Source organism: Hippocampus guttulatus, chromosome 19, assembly GCF_054856545.1.
Source record: "Hippocampus guttulatus isolate MCC_2025c chromosome 19, RoL_Hgut_1.0, whole genome shotgun sequence".
Lineage (NCBI taxonomy): Eukaryota > Metazoa > Chordata > Actinopteri > Syngnathiformes > Syngnathidae > Hippocampus > Hippocampus guttulatus.
In genome coordinates this window covers 9975734-9989287 of record NC_141279.1, presented here as the reverse complement: position 1 = coordinate 9989287, position 13554 = coordinate 9975734, and the positions used below count along the sequence as shown (strand labels likewise).

Sequence of the window (13554 nt, the reverse complement as noted above, 5' to 3'; positions counted from 1 at the left end):
AACACTGGTGTCAAAGTTAAGGCCCGGGGCCCAGATCTGGCCCGCCACATCATTTCATGTGGCCCGCGAAATCAAATCAAACACGGCAACTTTCATGATGCTTGCTAAAACATGGACCAAAAAATGTAAATTCTCATGTGAAATAAATAAGAGAGTTCAACAATAGTTGAATAAATTGTTATTCTTGACTTCTTCATATGATTTCAGCCATAATTGTCATGATTCGGTTTGGGACCAACAGGTGGCACTGTAGCGCCCCCCCTGCAGCTGCACACCTGTTGGTCATTAGGTAACTAGTTCTTCAAAAGGACTCCCAGCCCGAGCACTCATGGTCGGGTCATTGTAGCTGTTTGCTCTTGGCTTCTGTCATGTCTGTTTGTTGCTGTTTGTTCCTGTCAGGTTTGTTTTGGTCACGGCTCTGTTTTAGCTTCAGTTGTGATTTTTGTTTGCTACTTTGGACTATGTTTGTTTTGGATTCAGTTTTCTCTGTTTTATTAAACATAATTCGTCAAGTTCACCCTGCTCCTCCCTCCTGCCTGCTTTTTGGGGTCCACCACCACCGTGCAACGTGACAGAATGACCCGACCACCACCTGGACCCCGCAGGTACTAAGGACTGGTCCCTATTCCACCATGTACCTGGTGGAGCATGTCTGCGGCCGACACCCTTTTCCCCTTCAGGCAGCGCTGGTGATGGGGCTGCCCTGTTTTCGTCTCGTCAAGCCGTGTCTATGGTGGGCCACGTTGAGCCGAGCCTCGTCACGTGTCTGTTCGAACTGAGTCACAGTCACGTCGACGACGAGCCGTGCCACGTCCACGCCCACGTCAGGCCGAGCCCCTGTTCACGTCCGGCTGTCCCATGTCCCCCGTTACGTCGAGCTACGTCCACGTCAGGCCACGCCCAGCCAAATGATTGCCGTCGCTTTTGTTCCTGTTCTCCGGCGAGGCGAAGGTCGCCATCGCTTTTAGTTCCCGTTCCCCGGCGAGGCAAGCCTTCTGGACAACTTTGGGACGTCTGGGACCCGTCCCTTGAGGGTGGGGTACTGTCATGATTCGGTTTGGGACCAACAGGTGGCACTGTAGGGCTCCCCCTGCAGCTGCACACCTGTTGGTCATTAGGTAATGAGTGCTTTAAAAGGACTCCCAGCCCGAGCACTCATGGTCGGGTCATTGTTGCTGTTTGCTCTTGGCTTCTGTCATGTTTGTTTGTTGCCGTTTGTTCCTGTCAGGTTTGTTTCGGTCATGTTTCTGTTATTGAGTTTTTAGCTTCTGCCATGGTTTTGTTTGTTACTTTGGATTCGTTTTGTTCTTGGGACTTTGTTTTGGATTTAGTTTTCTCTTTTAATACAATTCATCAAGTACAACCTGCTCCTGCCTGCTCTTTGGGGTCCACCACCACCATGCAATGTGACAATAATGGCCCTCCAAATCTCCCTTTTTTTTATAAATTTATTTTATTTTATTTTTTTTACAGTATATTGTGGGCAGAAGAGGCATGGTTCACACTGTTGAATCATAGCAAGACATCGGCGCAAACATTGCAGCTGACTGTTATTTTTATGATTATCAATCCATTTTCTACACCGCTTATCAGAGGTGGAAAAAGAACTCTCATTCACTACTCAAGGGTAGTACTACAGATAGGGTTTCAGAAGACTTCTGTCAAAGTTAAAGTATCAACTTTAGCTTTCTACTCAAGTAAAAGTGTAAAAGTAATGGTTTCCATACTCTTTAAAGTATATCTTCAGGTTGGCAGGTGAGTACTCTGCCTGTAACACTTACAAGAATGGTTCTTGTGCACTTAAAACACGCTTTTATGCTCAAAATTGCCAACTTCTGCCTACATCCCCATAAAATGCTTTGCACTTCGGGATCAGTGTTTCCATCCTATTTTTTTTTCCGATTGAACATATTTAATATTGATATTGATCACAACACATTTCTATTGCGATACATAATGATATTGATTGATTGCCCCACTCTATGTCCAACTCCAGCATGATTTATCCTGATAGGGTTTTTTTGGGGGGGTGTTTATAAACAATGACAAGTAGGAATGAATACAATAAAAAATTAAAAAGGCTTTTTTTAAATGTAACAAGTAGAAAGTATAGAAATTTGCGTGAAAATGTAATGAGTACAAGTAAAAAGTAGGCTGGAAAAATAAACAGCTGAGTAAAGTATAGATACCCAAAATATCTATTCGAGTATTGTTACGCAGTATTTTTTACTTTGTGACTTGCGACTACTGATGCTTATTCTCGACAAACAACCATCCACAGGACACTTTTGAAAGCTTTAATTAAGCTAATATGCATGTTTTCAGGATGTGGGGGGAAATCCACGCAGGCAGAGGGAGAACATGCGAAAGTCCACAAAGGAAGGCCAAAGTCTGGATTTGAACCCGCGACCTCTAAACTGTGAGGCTATCCAGTTGTCCTTGCTGTCATATTCATTCATTCATTACTTTTTTATAGCCGTGTTTCGACTGATGACTTTCAAAATAAAACGGTGTATCGTCAGCCGATTTAATCGAATAGCATAAATAGACTTTACGTGCCACAAAAACCCCCATCTTGCTGGCCTTATTATCAATTCTCGAGACCGTGTTCTTGACAGAAAACTGAAATCAATATGCACGGTCGATTTACTTTTATTTTGATTTCAGTTGCGGATTTCCCATTTCTTGTTTAGTGTGTCACACTTGACGCACAGTGAAGGACCGGAGCATCCCGCATCCACAAGGCTTGACAGGCCAAAAAATAGTCGAATTGCACTTTTCAGTGGTAAGTCTAATAAGAATACATACATCGCTAATTGTTTTTTATGCCGTGTAAATTTTCATGAACATATCGTTCAACTCCAGTGCCTTATTTTCAAATATCCATAATGTTTGACGTATGAATTGTAAGGACGACACTGCGAAACCGAGTGATGTTTTCAGCGGTTCGGCTTTTTTGGACATCATTGAACGTGTTGCGGGTTCAATGCTCGAGCGTGTATGAATTGTAAATACTTACAATACACCTGTAGTTTTTCGCGAGATGGCGGTTGAGTACAAATGTAGAGGCTAGAGATGCTGTCATGAAAACAAGTAGCGTCATGGCGTCCTTGAGCTGAAGGGCAGCGCTGCAGTAGGAAGGATGCTCACGACAGATGGCCTCGACTCTGTTTTCACTCGGCTCCGATCAAGCTTAACATGCAAACACAGAGTAACGGTGAATTGATGTTCCCCTCTCTTATGCCTCGTTTGGTCTTTTGTGTCTCTGTGTGTTGCCGTCTGGTTTTACATCAGCTATATACATTTATTCTGATGACGAGAAGGGTGTGGAGTGTATGTCGTCGCTATTATGACATGGTAAAAGGTAACAAACTACTTAATGAAACCCTACTGATTAAAATGCCAAAGGCGACCTTAATAAGGACAAATGTCTCAAAAAATGGTTTAATGACTGGATAGATCGATGTACATTTTGTTATTTGTGTCAGAATGCTCAAATCAGCTGTTAGTGTGGTTCTACAGCCCTGAAAAAAAAACAACGGCAATAATAGTCACATATTTTCATAATAAAATTGCAAATAACAAATTTTTGCTGTGTCAATCAAAACTGAGCATTGGAAAGAGGGGCGAAGCCAGACATTTTTCGGTGGTGTGGCCAGCGTGACAAAATAACTTACTAAGGGGCGGCCATAAGATGACACGTGTGTGGAAAATACACACGTACTGTATACCAGGAGGGTGGCCCGGTACCCGGTCCCAACGTTATTTATTACACATTTCAGTACAGATTTTGGCAAGTTGACACACATGATTTGCTTTCGCCGACCACATAAAATGACCTGGCGGGCCTTAAGTTTGAGACCTGTGCTCTACACGTTTGGGGTGGCCAATGATCCGAAGCGCCACCTCTGATTGAAAATGCATTGGATGGAATTCAATTTTGCATAGATGTGTTCCTGTTGGCCAGTGAGCGTGAAAAGTGGCTATTTTCAAACGTTTTCATCATCTAATAGATTGTATCTTACTGTCATGTGTTCAGGGTATCTTAAAGCTGGTTGGTCATCATTATGGGGGAACTATTCAGGAGTGAGGAAATGACACTGGCCCAGCTGTTTCTCCAGTCAGAGGCAGCATACTGCTGTGTCAGTGAACTGGGAGAACTTGGCATGGTCCAGTTTAGAGATGTGAGTAAGAATGCTATTGTTAAATGTGACTTTTTTTTTCCTTATCCGTATCTTCCCACAACACTTGTTTGTTCCAAAATGAAAAGCATTCCAAACTACTGACGGTCCTGTTGGTGGATGTGACATAGATTTCTTCTTGCTTCACAAAGACGTTTGTTTCTGTTGACAGCTCAATCCGGACGTGAATGTGTTCCAGCGAAAGTTTGTGAATGAAGTGCGGAGATGTGAGGAGATGGATCGAAAATTAAGTGAGTAATTGAGAACATGAACATTGGAAATTGAAATTTGGATTCGTCATAAATTTGCTTTGAATGAGGCTCTAAGACAGTGGTGGGCAAACTACGGCCCGCGGGCCGAATTCGGCCCGTTGGTCTTTTTAATCCGGCCCGCCGAAGGTCGGTCCACAATTAAGGTTCGATGTGAATGCTTGCATTCATTTCAATTGGACTTGTAATGACAGGCATTTCACCGCCAGGTGGCGCATTGACTTGAAGTTGCGGAACACAGGGGGGGCGGGGTGCGGGGCAATCTTTTCGACCACCTAGTACCTCTGTATCGCTCTACTTCTACTGGTCTGATCACAACCCATCTGCAGAAATGCACAGGCTAAAATAGGTCATCAACAACACTTTTGTCATTTTAAAAAAGTATATTCATACCGTACTTTCATGCTTTTGTTCTGTTGATGTTTGATATGGACTGTCAACAAATGCAGTTTTTTTTAATATACCATAGCTCGTGCTGACCTGGCCCTTCTGTCAAATTTTAAAAGTTAATGCGGCCCCCGAGCCAAAAAGTTTGCCCACCCCTGCTCTAAGATGAATCTGGACACACACACACACACACACACACACACACACACACGCACACAACTGCTGTAAAATGTTTCCTCACTGTTTGGAACAGGGTTTGTGGAGAAGGAGATCAAGAAAGCCAATATCCCAACTATTGACACTGGAGAAAATCCTGAGGTGCCTTTTCCAAGGGATATGATCGATTTGGAGGTAAAATAACTTGATATGGGCATTATTTAAATAAAATCAGGTCCAAATAATGTTAAGGGGTTTGTAGTGATGGTGGCAAAAGTGGAGGATGAAATTAAAAAAAAAAAGGATTTGTTTTCATCAACACTAAAAGACAACTCAACATACATGGAAAAGTCCCAAACACTAAAACAACAATCCCAAAAATCAAAATAGCAAAGAAATACAAGCAACCAAAAACATTCACCATAACAGGAAACATGACAGAACTGCAAACACGCTTTGCAGCAACGGCGATGATCTGACAAAGGCTCAAAGGAAGCAGGGAATAGAAACAAATACAAATTGATGAGACAAAGAGGGAGATTTGAACAAGACACGTGATTGGTCCACGCAAGGAGCAGGGCTGACAAGAAAAAGTGGTGACAAAAGCCTGACGGGGAGACATAACATTAAAAAAGAAAGATAGAAGAAACAAGATACAACATCTGTTGTGGTGATGGAAATCATGAAACAAAATAATCCCTAAGTGCCATTTTAAAATCTTTAACCAATACAAACATTTTTTTGAGAAGTCTTGTCAAATCACACAAACTTAACGTAAGTGACAGCACATTCGGGTGATATTTTCGGACAAACCTAGAATTTAGAGTCTGTTTTGTTTTGCAGGCTACCTTTGAGAAATTGGAGAATGAATTGAAGGAGATCAACACCAACCAGGAAGCTCTGAAGAAGAACTTCCTGGAGCTGACGGAGCTCAAACACATTCTTCGTCGAACGCAGCAGTTCTTTGATGAGGTTTTGACCCTTTTTTTTTTGGGCTCTCCATGTGGACTGAACCAGATGATTATGAGATTTCATGAATTCAAAAGCTCTTCCTTATCTTTTTGTCAGATGGAAGATCCCAACTTGTTGGAAGAGTCGTCAGCCCTGATGGAGGGCAACGAGGGGGGAAGAGGGGCTCCGCTTCGACTGGGGTAAATTCTGCTTTTGAAATATTTGTGACGGCTAACGTTCATCTCGAAGCATGCATGTAAAACAAATCAAAATCGAAAGAAAGATTTCATTCAATGAATGATCCAAGATTGTTCACCAATTTGTGTCTCGTGATGTCGAAAAATTCTTATCACAGAACACAGACAAACGTGATACTCAACATACATGTTTTTCTATTATTCCAAATACTTACTTATTATCATTATTGTTGTTGTAGATATTATTATTATTATTGTGACAAGTCATTCATACTCGAAAGCAATAGACAGTCTCATAAATATCCTGCAAATTCATATTATTTATTTAGTGGTCAAATTAAACGTAATGTATTTATTCCTTTTTTAAAATCAGTATGATTCTGATATCCTTCCATGTCATGAGACTCCGTTTAAAGTATTAGAGCTTTTTAAAATCATAATATAGTGCCAAAATGAGAAAAACAAAACAAAACAAAAAACAGCTCGAATGAGCAGAAACAACTCGGGTTGCTTTTCGTGCAGATTTGTGGCCGGTGTGATCAGTCGAGAGAGGATTCCAACTTTTGAGAGAATGCTGTGGCGGGTGTGCCGTGGTAATGTTTTCTTGCGGAAAGCTGAGATCGAAGACCCGCTGGAGGACCCCGCTACAGTCAGTACTCAAACCTACAGTACAATGATAAAAATGACACAACATGGCCTTTTTTTTTTTTGTGGGTGGTCATAAATGATTGGAAGGTTTTAAAGGAGCATTATTCTTTCCAACAGGGAGACCAAGTCCACAAATCAGTCTTCATCATTTTCTTCCAAGGTGATCAGTTGAAGAACAGGGTGAAGAAGATCTGCGAGGGGTGGGTGTCTTAAACCATTTATTTTGACACGCAATGACTATATGAGGAGACTATTTTGTGACTGTTTTTTGAAAATGGCGTAGCAGGCTAAACGTAAGCTTTTTTTCCCCTACAATTTAAGAGGAAACAGTTTTTTTTAATAGTCTGTCTGCAAAAGTATTTTGTCAAAAGTGCCCCAAGGATCAAGAATTATAGCACACTTTTCACCGAATGAGATTTTGAAATTACTCACTGTGGTCCAGCACAACATAAATAAGATGCAGAGCACCCCCCCCCCCGACCCCCTGCAACGTATGCTATTTGTTACCATGGTGACCGGTGGTGGAGTCAGGGTGTTGCGATTTTGTGGTTTTTCGAGCAGCCCAGGGTTTATAATCGTTTGTTTTTGTTTTTTCATTTTAGTTAGTTTATATATATATATTTTTTTTTAAAATAAAAACAAAATCTGTCAGTTATTAGTTCTTCGAGTATTTTTATTTATTTTTTGGGTTTTATTTTTCTCAGAAATGCTTTGTTTTCATTTTTATTAGTTTTAGTATTCGTTTTTAACATATGGAGGATTTAAAAAAAAAAAGTTCACTACGTATTGTGTTTTTAAGTCGTTTAAGTTTAATTAAGTAACGTAAACTAAAATTCTCAAACGACAATGTTTGACTTTCCTTCTTCATACATTGATTCCGAAATAAATAGGTTTAAAAGGAATCCCGAAAGCTCATATATGATATTCATTCTCAAAGATGGAAGCAAAGGATACTTTCGCAATAATTATAGTTTGTTTTAAAACTGTAAGATGAAGGTCCAGTTTTCTTTTTTTTAAGCATTTAAATTTTGATTTTGTGAATGATTTTTTTTTCAATTTTAGTTGTTATTTTGTTAATTTTCGTTAACTAGATGCAAGACCTCATATGGATGAAGTCAGTGTATTTTCACACGCCGAACTGCAATTGGCTGCTTAGCTTTTGTCACTCGCAAATAAAAAATCTCAGACACATTTTTGAAGATATTTATTGAGTTTACTTTGTAGTTGAATTTCACACTTTATGTGTGCAGCCATTGCAGAGTCCCAACTATTTTTTAAACAATTTAAAAGTACATTTTCCAAAGGCTGTCCCCTTTAACATCACTGATGTGAGTTGACTGAGTTGCATGGTGTATTTTTTTTCCAGGTTCCGTGCCTCTCTGTACCCTTGTCCAGAGACTCCACAAGAGAGGAAAGAGATGTTGGCTGGTGTCAACAGCCGTATTGACGATCTCCAAATGGTACCTTTTCCTTCACACTCTCACCTACAATGGCAGCGAGTACAGCGCAAACTTCACCGCACTTTATGAATAAACAAAAACATACAGTAGAAAGAGTAACAATAATAACACAACACAATGACATTATATATTATGTCCCACCTCTAGCATGAAACATCAATCTGTTTGCTGCAGACACAAAGGGGCTGGTAACTGCAATGCACAGCAATTTTTTTTTTAAATCGGATCTCCAAAACATCCATCCATCCATTTTCAACATTACTTTGCTTACTTTGAACAAATTCATGGGAGGGTGCTCGAGCCAATCCCAGACGACATCCTGAACGCCAGCCAGTTGCGGGCCACAACCATTCACACCCACCTTTACACCATCCCTCAGTGGGAACCGATCCCACACTGCCATACCCAAGACAATAGACTGTAAACTTAAAACTAAATACCTCGGTCCGCTCTTGATTCCATATCGATCCATCCATCCATTTTGTAGCTTAGCCTCACGAGGGTCATGGGCGTGCTGGAGCCTATCCCAGCTGGATTCGGGCAGGAGGCAGGGTACACCCTGATGAACTTGTTGCCAGCCAGTCACGGAGCACACACACAGAGACAAACAAAAATTTGCGGTCACAATCACACATTGGGACAATTTAGAGTGTTCCATTAGCCTGCCGCGCATGTTTTTGGAATGTGGGAGGAAACCGGAGTACCCGGAGAAAACCCATACAGGCACGGGGAAAACATGCAAACTCCACACAGGAAGGCCGCAGCCGGAATCGAACCCTGCACCTCTGCACTGTGAGGCGGCCATGCTAACCAGTAGCCCACCGTGCCGCCCTTGCTTCCATATGTTAACCAAAAATTTGAGAAATCGTATTAGTGTAATAAGGCTAACTAACGAACGGAGGGTCATGCGGATTGACTAACAATGACCCAATAAACCAAGCAAATATCAAACAAAACATAACCTCTTGCCTTGGTAGAAGAATTGTGCGAAACAGGTCAATAAAAATAACAAAGAGACAGTCAGTTCCGTTATTTGGCATAAAATAAACTGTCGCGATACAAAGTATAGGGAACATTCAGTAATACTTTGAAAGGGGCTTTCTTATTCTTTGGTGGAAAGTTAACTTCAAAACAACTTTGTGCACAACAGATAATTTGTCTTCAGGCTCCTGCATGCTGCTTACCCCATCCAATAAAAAAAAAAAAAACAACAGAATCCATTGTCATGTCAACAGGACTTTTTTTGTGCTGAGGGTCTTATCTGCAAAAGAGCTTTGTCCAGTATCAAAACGTTCTGCTGCCCAGCGATTGCCCTTATATAGTAAAGGGAAAAAAAGCCGGGGGTTCTGCTTGAGTGTCTGCACATGTGTAAGCATGCCAAAAGTAAAATATATTACACTCATACAATAGCACATTTGGCTCAGCTTTTCAAACAACCTAATAATTTGCCCGAACCATCAACTCAGTCTGTGAGTCACTATCGGGCATACCTCCATACATTTTTGAAATCAAAACAGAAAGAGCCATTGATAAAAATGCACACAGCTAAACATGGAATCTCATGGCTATGGAAAAGTTGACTTTGATGACACCCGACTCACCATTACTACATCCGGCGACATGAGGACAACATCCATGAAGATCTCATCCTTTCTCTTGCCAACGCAGGTGCTGAACCAGACCGAAGACCACCGTCAGCGAGTCCTGCAGGCCGCCTCAAAGACAATGCGGGTTTGGTTCATCAAGGTTCGCAAGATGAAAGCCATCTACCACACTCTGAACCTGTGTAACATCGACGTGACTCAGAAATGTCTCATCGCTGAAGTGTGGTGTCCAGTCTCAGATCTGGACTCAATCCAGTTTGCCCTACGGAGAGGAACGGTGAGTTTTTGTTTGGTCATGGCGAAGTTATATCTTGCCTCAACCTGCCCCCAAGGTTTGTCATGATTTGGTTTGGGACCAACAGGTGGCACTGTAGGGCTCCCCCTGCAGTTGCACACCTGTTGGTCATTATGTAATTATTAGTTGTATAAAAGGACTCCTGCCCGAACACTCGGTGTTGGGTCATTGTTGCTTTTTGCTGCTGTCATGTTTGTTTGTGGCTGTTGGTATGCTACTGTCATGTTTGTTTCAGTCATGTTTTGGTCATGTTTTTGTTATTGAGAGTTTTTAGTTTCTGCCATGGATTTTGTTACTTTGGATTAGTTTTGTTTTCATGACTTTGTTTTGGATTTAGTTTTCTGTGTTTTATCAATACACTTCTTCAAATACACCCTGCTCCTCCCTCCTGCCTGCTTTTTGGGGTCCACCACCACCTTGCTACGTGACAAGGTTATTGCAATTAATGAAAACTAATGAAATAACTACATCTATAATTGAAATAAAAATGAGCGAACTGAATAATGTTTTTGGATTCCAGAAATGCAGGCTTAGAAAAAATGCGATAAAAATTTCCAGAAAAGCGCACCGACAATAGTACAAATAGAAATCACTGGTCACAAGGAGCCAGGAGAAACAGATGCGCTTGCAAAAGGAAAGGTACTAGGCAGCACCAAGAATAAACAAAATGTCAAAAGGCCTATAACGCGAACCAGAAGATCAAGAACAAAAAAAATAAAAATACTTAAAAATTGGAATCTATAAAGAACGAGAGCAACTATGAAGACTATCAAGAGTTCTCGAAAACAACACTTGAAGCGCTACAGCAAGCAAGGTCAATAATCTGACAAGACTCGGTAGCTTGGCAGGCTTGATTGGTAAATGCGTAACAGGTGGGCCTGTTGGAGGGAAATGCCCTCCACTCCAGCTGGGGCTGAAAATGAAACAACCAGACAGACATGACAGTGTGTCTCTAAAACTAGACGATACTAACCGAAACTACACTTTTATCCTTTGTATTAGTTTTTGTGAATACATAAGCTCTTGGGGTTTATTTTAAATGTATTTATTTAGTTATTACTGCAGTGTCATACAGAAGGAGGAAGGTCGACCAGTCATTTGGGAATTGTAATTCACTTTACTTTACTACTTTACAATACTTAATTACCTTTGTTTTGTTAGTTTTTTAAATCTAATTGTAAAGTAATAATTACAGCTGACTTAATTTATCCCTCTGTGGACCCAAAAGCGAAGAAGAAAATAAAACAGTTTGACCTCTCTCCTAGTCGGACACACGCAACCTGTATGACTCTCAGCAACGAGTTGACGGAACAATGATGGAATTAAAATAATAATAATAAAACAAACATAATAAAGACTAACTACACACACAAAAAAATCGAAGCAATTATAAGTATTTGTCACAATGATAGGAGACAATAATATGTCTGGTGAATGTATGTGAAACTTTTTTAAAAACTTAAAAAATTACAGTGTTCGCTCTGTGGAAGAAAATTTGTTCTCTATAGTATTCTAGTTAGAGGCAAAGATAGGTTGGCTTTTGTACACCCAATGAGGAAAATGTTCACCCATGCTTCCCATTCAAAAGTGTGTCGCCTGATTCCTTTGTGTACAGTCCCTGGTTTGGAGCTGGGCTACATTTTTTTTCTGCACAGAGTTTCTTTTAATCATGACAGCTTGCTAATAGATTGACATTTTGTTTTCTCACAATGCAAAGTGAATTTGTGTTGCATAGCACAATGATTCACATTAAGGTGTCAAATGTTTCTTCAAGTCCAATTGGTTCCTCCTGGGCGTTTGCCCCAAACAACTAATAAAGTTAATTGTTGCCTTAAGTTACGAGTTTAATTCATTCTGTGACCATCATCGTACCTAAAAATACTCATCCCCATTGAAATGAATAGAAATGCCATTAATCTGTTCTGCCCCCCTTCAAAAGAATATCATGTGTTTTTAACAAGGAAACTAGCAATCTATAATATTACACTTTATAAAAACAATTTAATAATATAATTGAACAGAATGTAAAAAAACTCTCTTAATTGATTGATTGTGCTGCTCCTTTTGGTATGACCGCTTTGGCCAATGGGAAGCAGTATATATAGTACAGTGATACAGACAAATGAAGAAGGGTCACCACTACTCTCAGAAACTCAATGAGTTGCAATATTATTAGTTTTCATAGAGGACAGAGAATACATGATATGCTTGTGAGTCATGTGATATTGTCCATCTACATGTGCCACGCCACCATTTTTGTTCAGATACCTATTTTCGAAAGGGTTATAACACTGCGACTATCATTGCTGAGCTTTAGCATAACTATCGATGCAAATCGCTAATTGTTAGCATTTTGAATTATGTGTTCGCATTAAGCTAGAGGCGGCATTCTTATGGCAAAGTTTCTTGGTTGTTTGGGATATAAAACCGGAATGAATTACTGACAATATTCAGTTAAGAAGCTGTTTTCCTTTGTCGATGCGCAACTGTTTTATTTGGTCAGCTTAGTACTCATTAAAGACAAGTCGCAGTGTTACACATTCATATTTTGTGTGGATTTCACAGGAACGAAGCGGTTCAACTGTGCCGTCAATACTCAACAGAATGCAGACCAAGCAGACTCCGCCCACTTTTAACAAGACCAATAAGTTCACCTCCGGTTTTCAGAACATTGTGGATGCATACGGCATTGGAAATTACAGGGAAATCAATCCAGGTAGTATAATTTGGAAAAAAGACCCAACAACACACACACACACACACGAACAAGTGTGCTGACTTTTTTTTTTTCCAACTTAATGGTTTTGTTTTTCAATCTTATTACATTTCTGTATGGGTGCGGTGGATTTCGAATCATCAAATAAATATTGTGAAATTTTCTTTTTCTTTTTCCTCACCTCTGCAGCTCAATACACCATCATCACCTTCCCTTTCCTGTTTGCTGTCATGTTTGGTGACATGGGTCATGGCCTTCTATTGACCTGCGCTGCTCTCTATTTAGTCATCCGAGAAAGTCGGCTCCTTGCCCAGAAGACTGACAATGAGGTACTGGCACAAATAAGAAGAAACATTAGGGGGTTTGTTGTTGGGGTTTTTTTGTGCTTGTATATTCCTCGTGATGAGGATGTTGATGTTGATGAATCAATACGGTAAGACATGCCTTCACCTCTGTCTATCTCCTATTTCCCCACAGATGTTCAATATGGTGTTTGCTGGTCGCTACATCATATTGCTCATGGGGATCTTCTCTGTCTACACAGGCATCATTTATAATGATTGCTTCTCCAAATCACTGAACATGTTTGGCTCTGGATGGAGTGTGAGGCCAATGTTTGGGCCCAAAGGCGCCAACTGGTCGTAAGTCACCGCATTCTGCGTGGACATTGATTTTATTTAACCCATTCAG

At 40.5% G+C, this 13554-nt stretch overlaps 1 protein-coding gene across 2 annotated transcripts in view; it reads left to right on the top strand.

Annotated features, from left to right (window-relative positions):
* Window positions 1-2674: 2674 nt before the first annotated feature.
* atp6v0a1b (ATPase H+ transporting V0 subunit a1b) overlaps window positions 2675-13554 on the top strand; it is a 33754-nt gene continuing 22874 nt past the window's right edge. For both annotated transcript variants that reach the window (XM_086138431.1, XM_086138430.1), the window contains exons 1-13: window positions 2675-2785; window positions 4040-4184; window positions 4354-4432; window positions 5091-5188; window positions 5837-5965; window positions 6062-6144; window positions 6664-6790; window positions 6907-6989; window positions 8156-8249; window positions 9918-10130; window positions 12714-12864; window positions 13054-13193; window positions 13342-13505. In XM_086138431.1, coding sequence (XP_085994557.1) covers window positions 4068-4184; window positions 4354-4432; window positions 5091-5188; window positions 5837-5965; window positions 6062-6144; window positions 6664-6790; window positions 6907-6989; window positions 8156-8249; window positions 9918-10130; window positions 12714-12864; window positions 13054-13193; window positions 13342-13505 — 1478 coding nt within the window. In that variant the 5' untranslated portion in view covers window positions 2675-2785; window positions 4040-4067. The remainder of the gene's footprint in view (window positions 2786-4039; window positions 4185-4353; window positions 4433-5090; window positions 5189-5836; window positions 5966-6061; window positions 6145-6663; window positions 6791-6906; window positions 6990-8155; window positions 8250-9917; window positions 10131-12713; window positions 12865-13053; window positions 13194-13341; window positions 13506-13554) is intronic.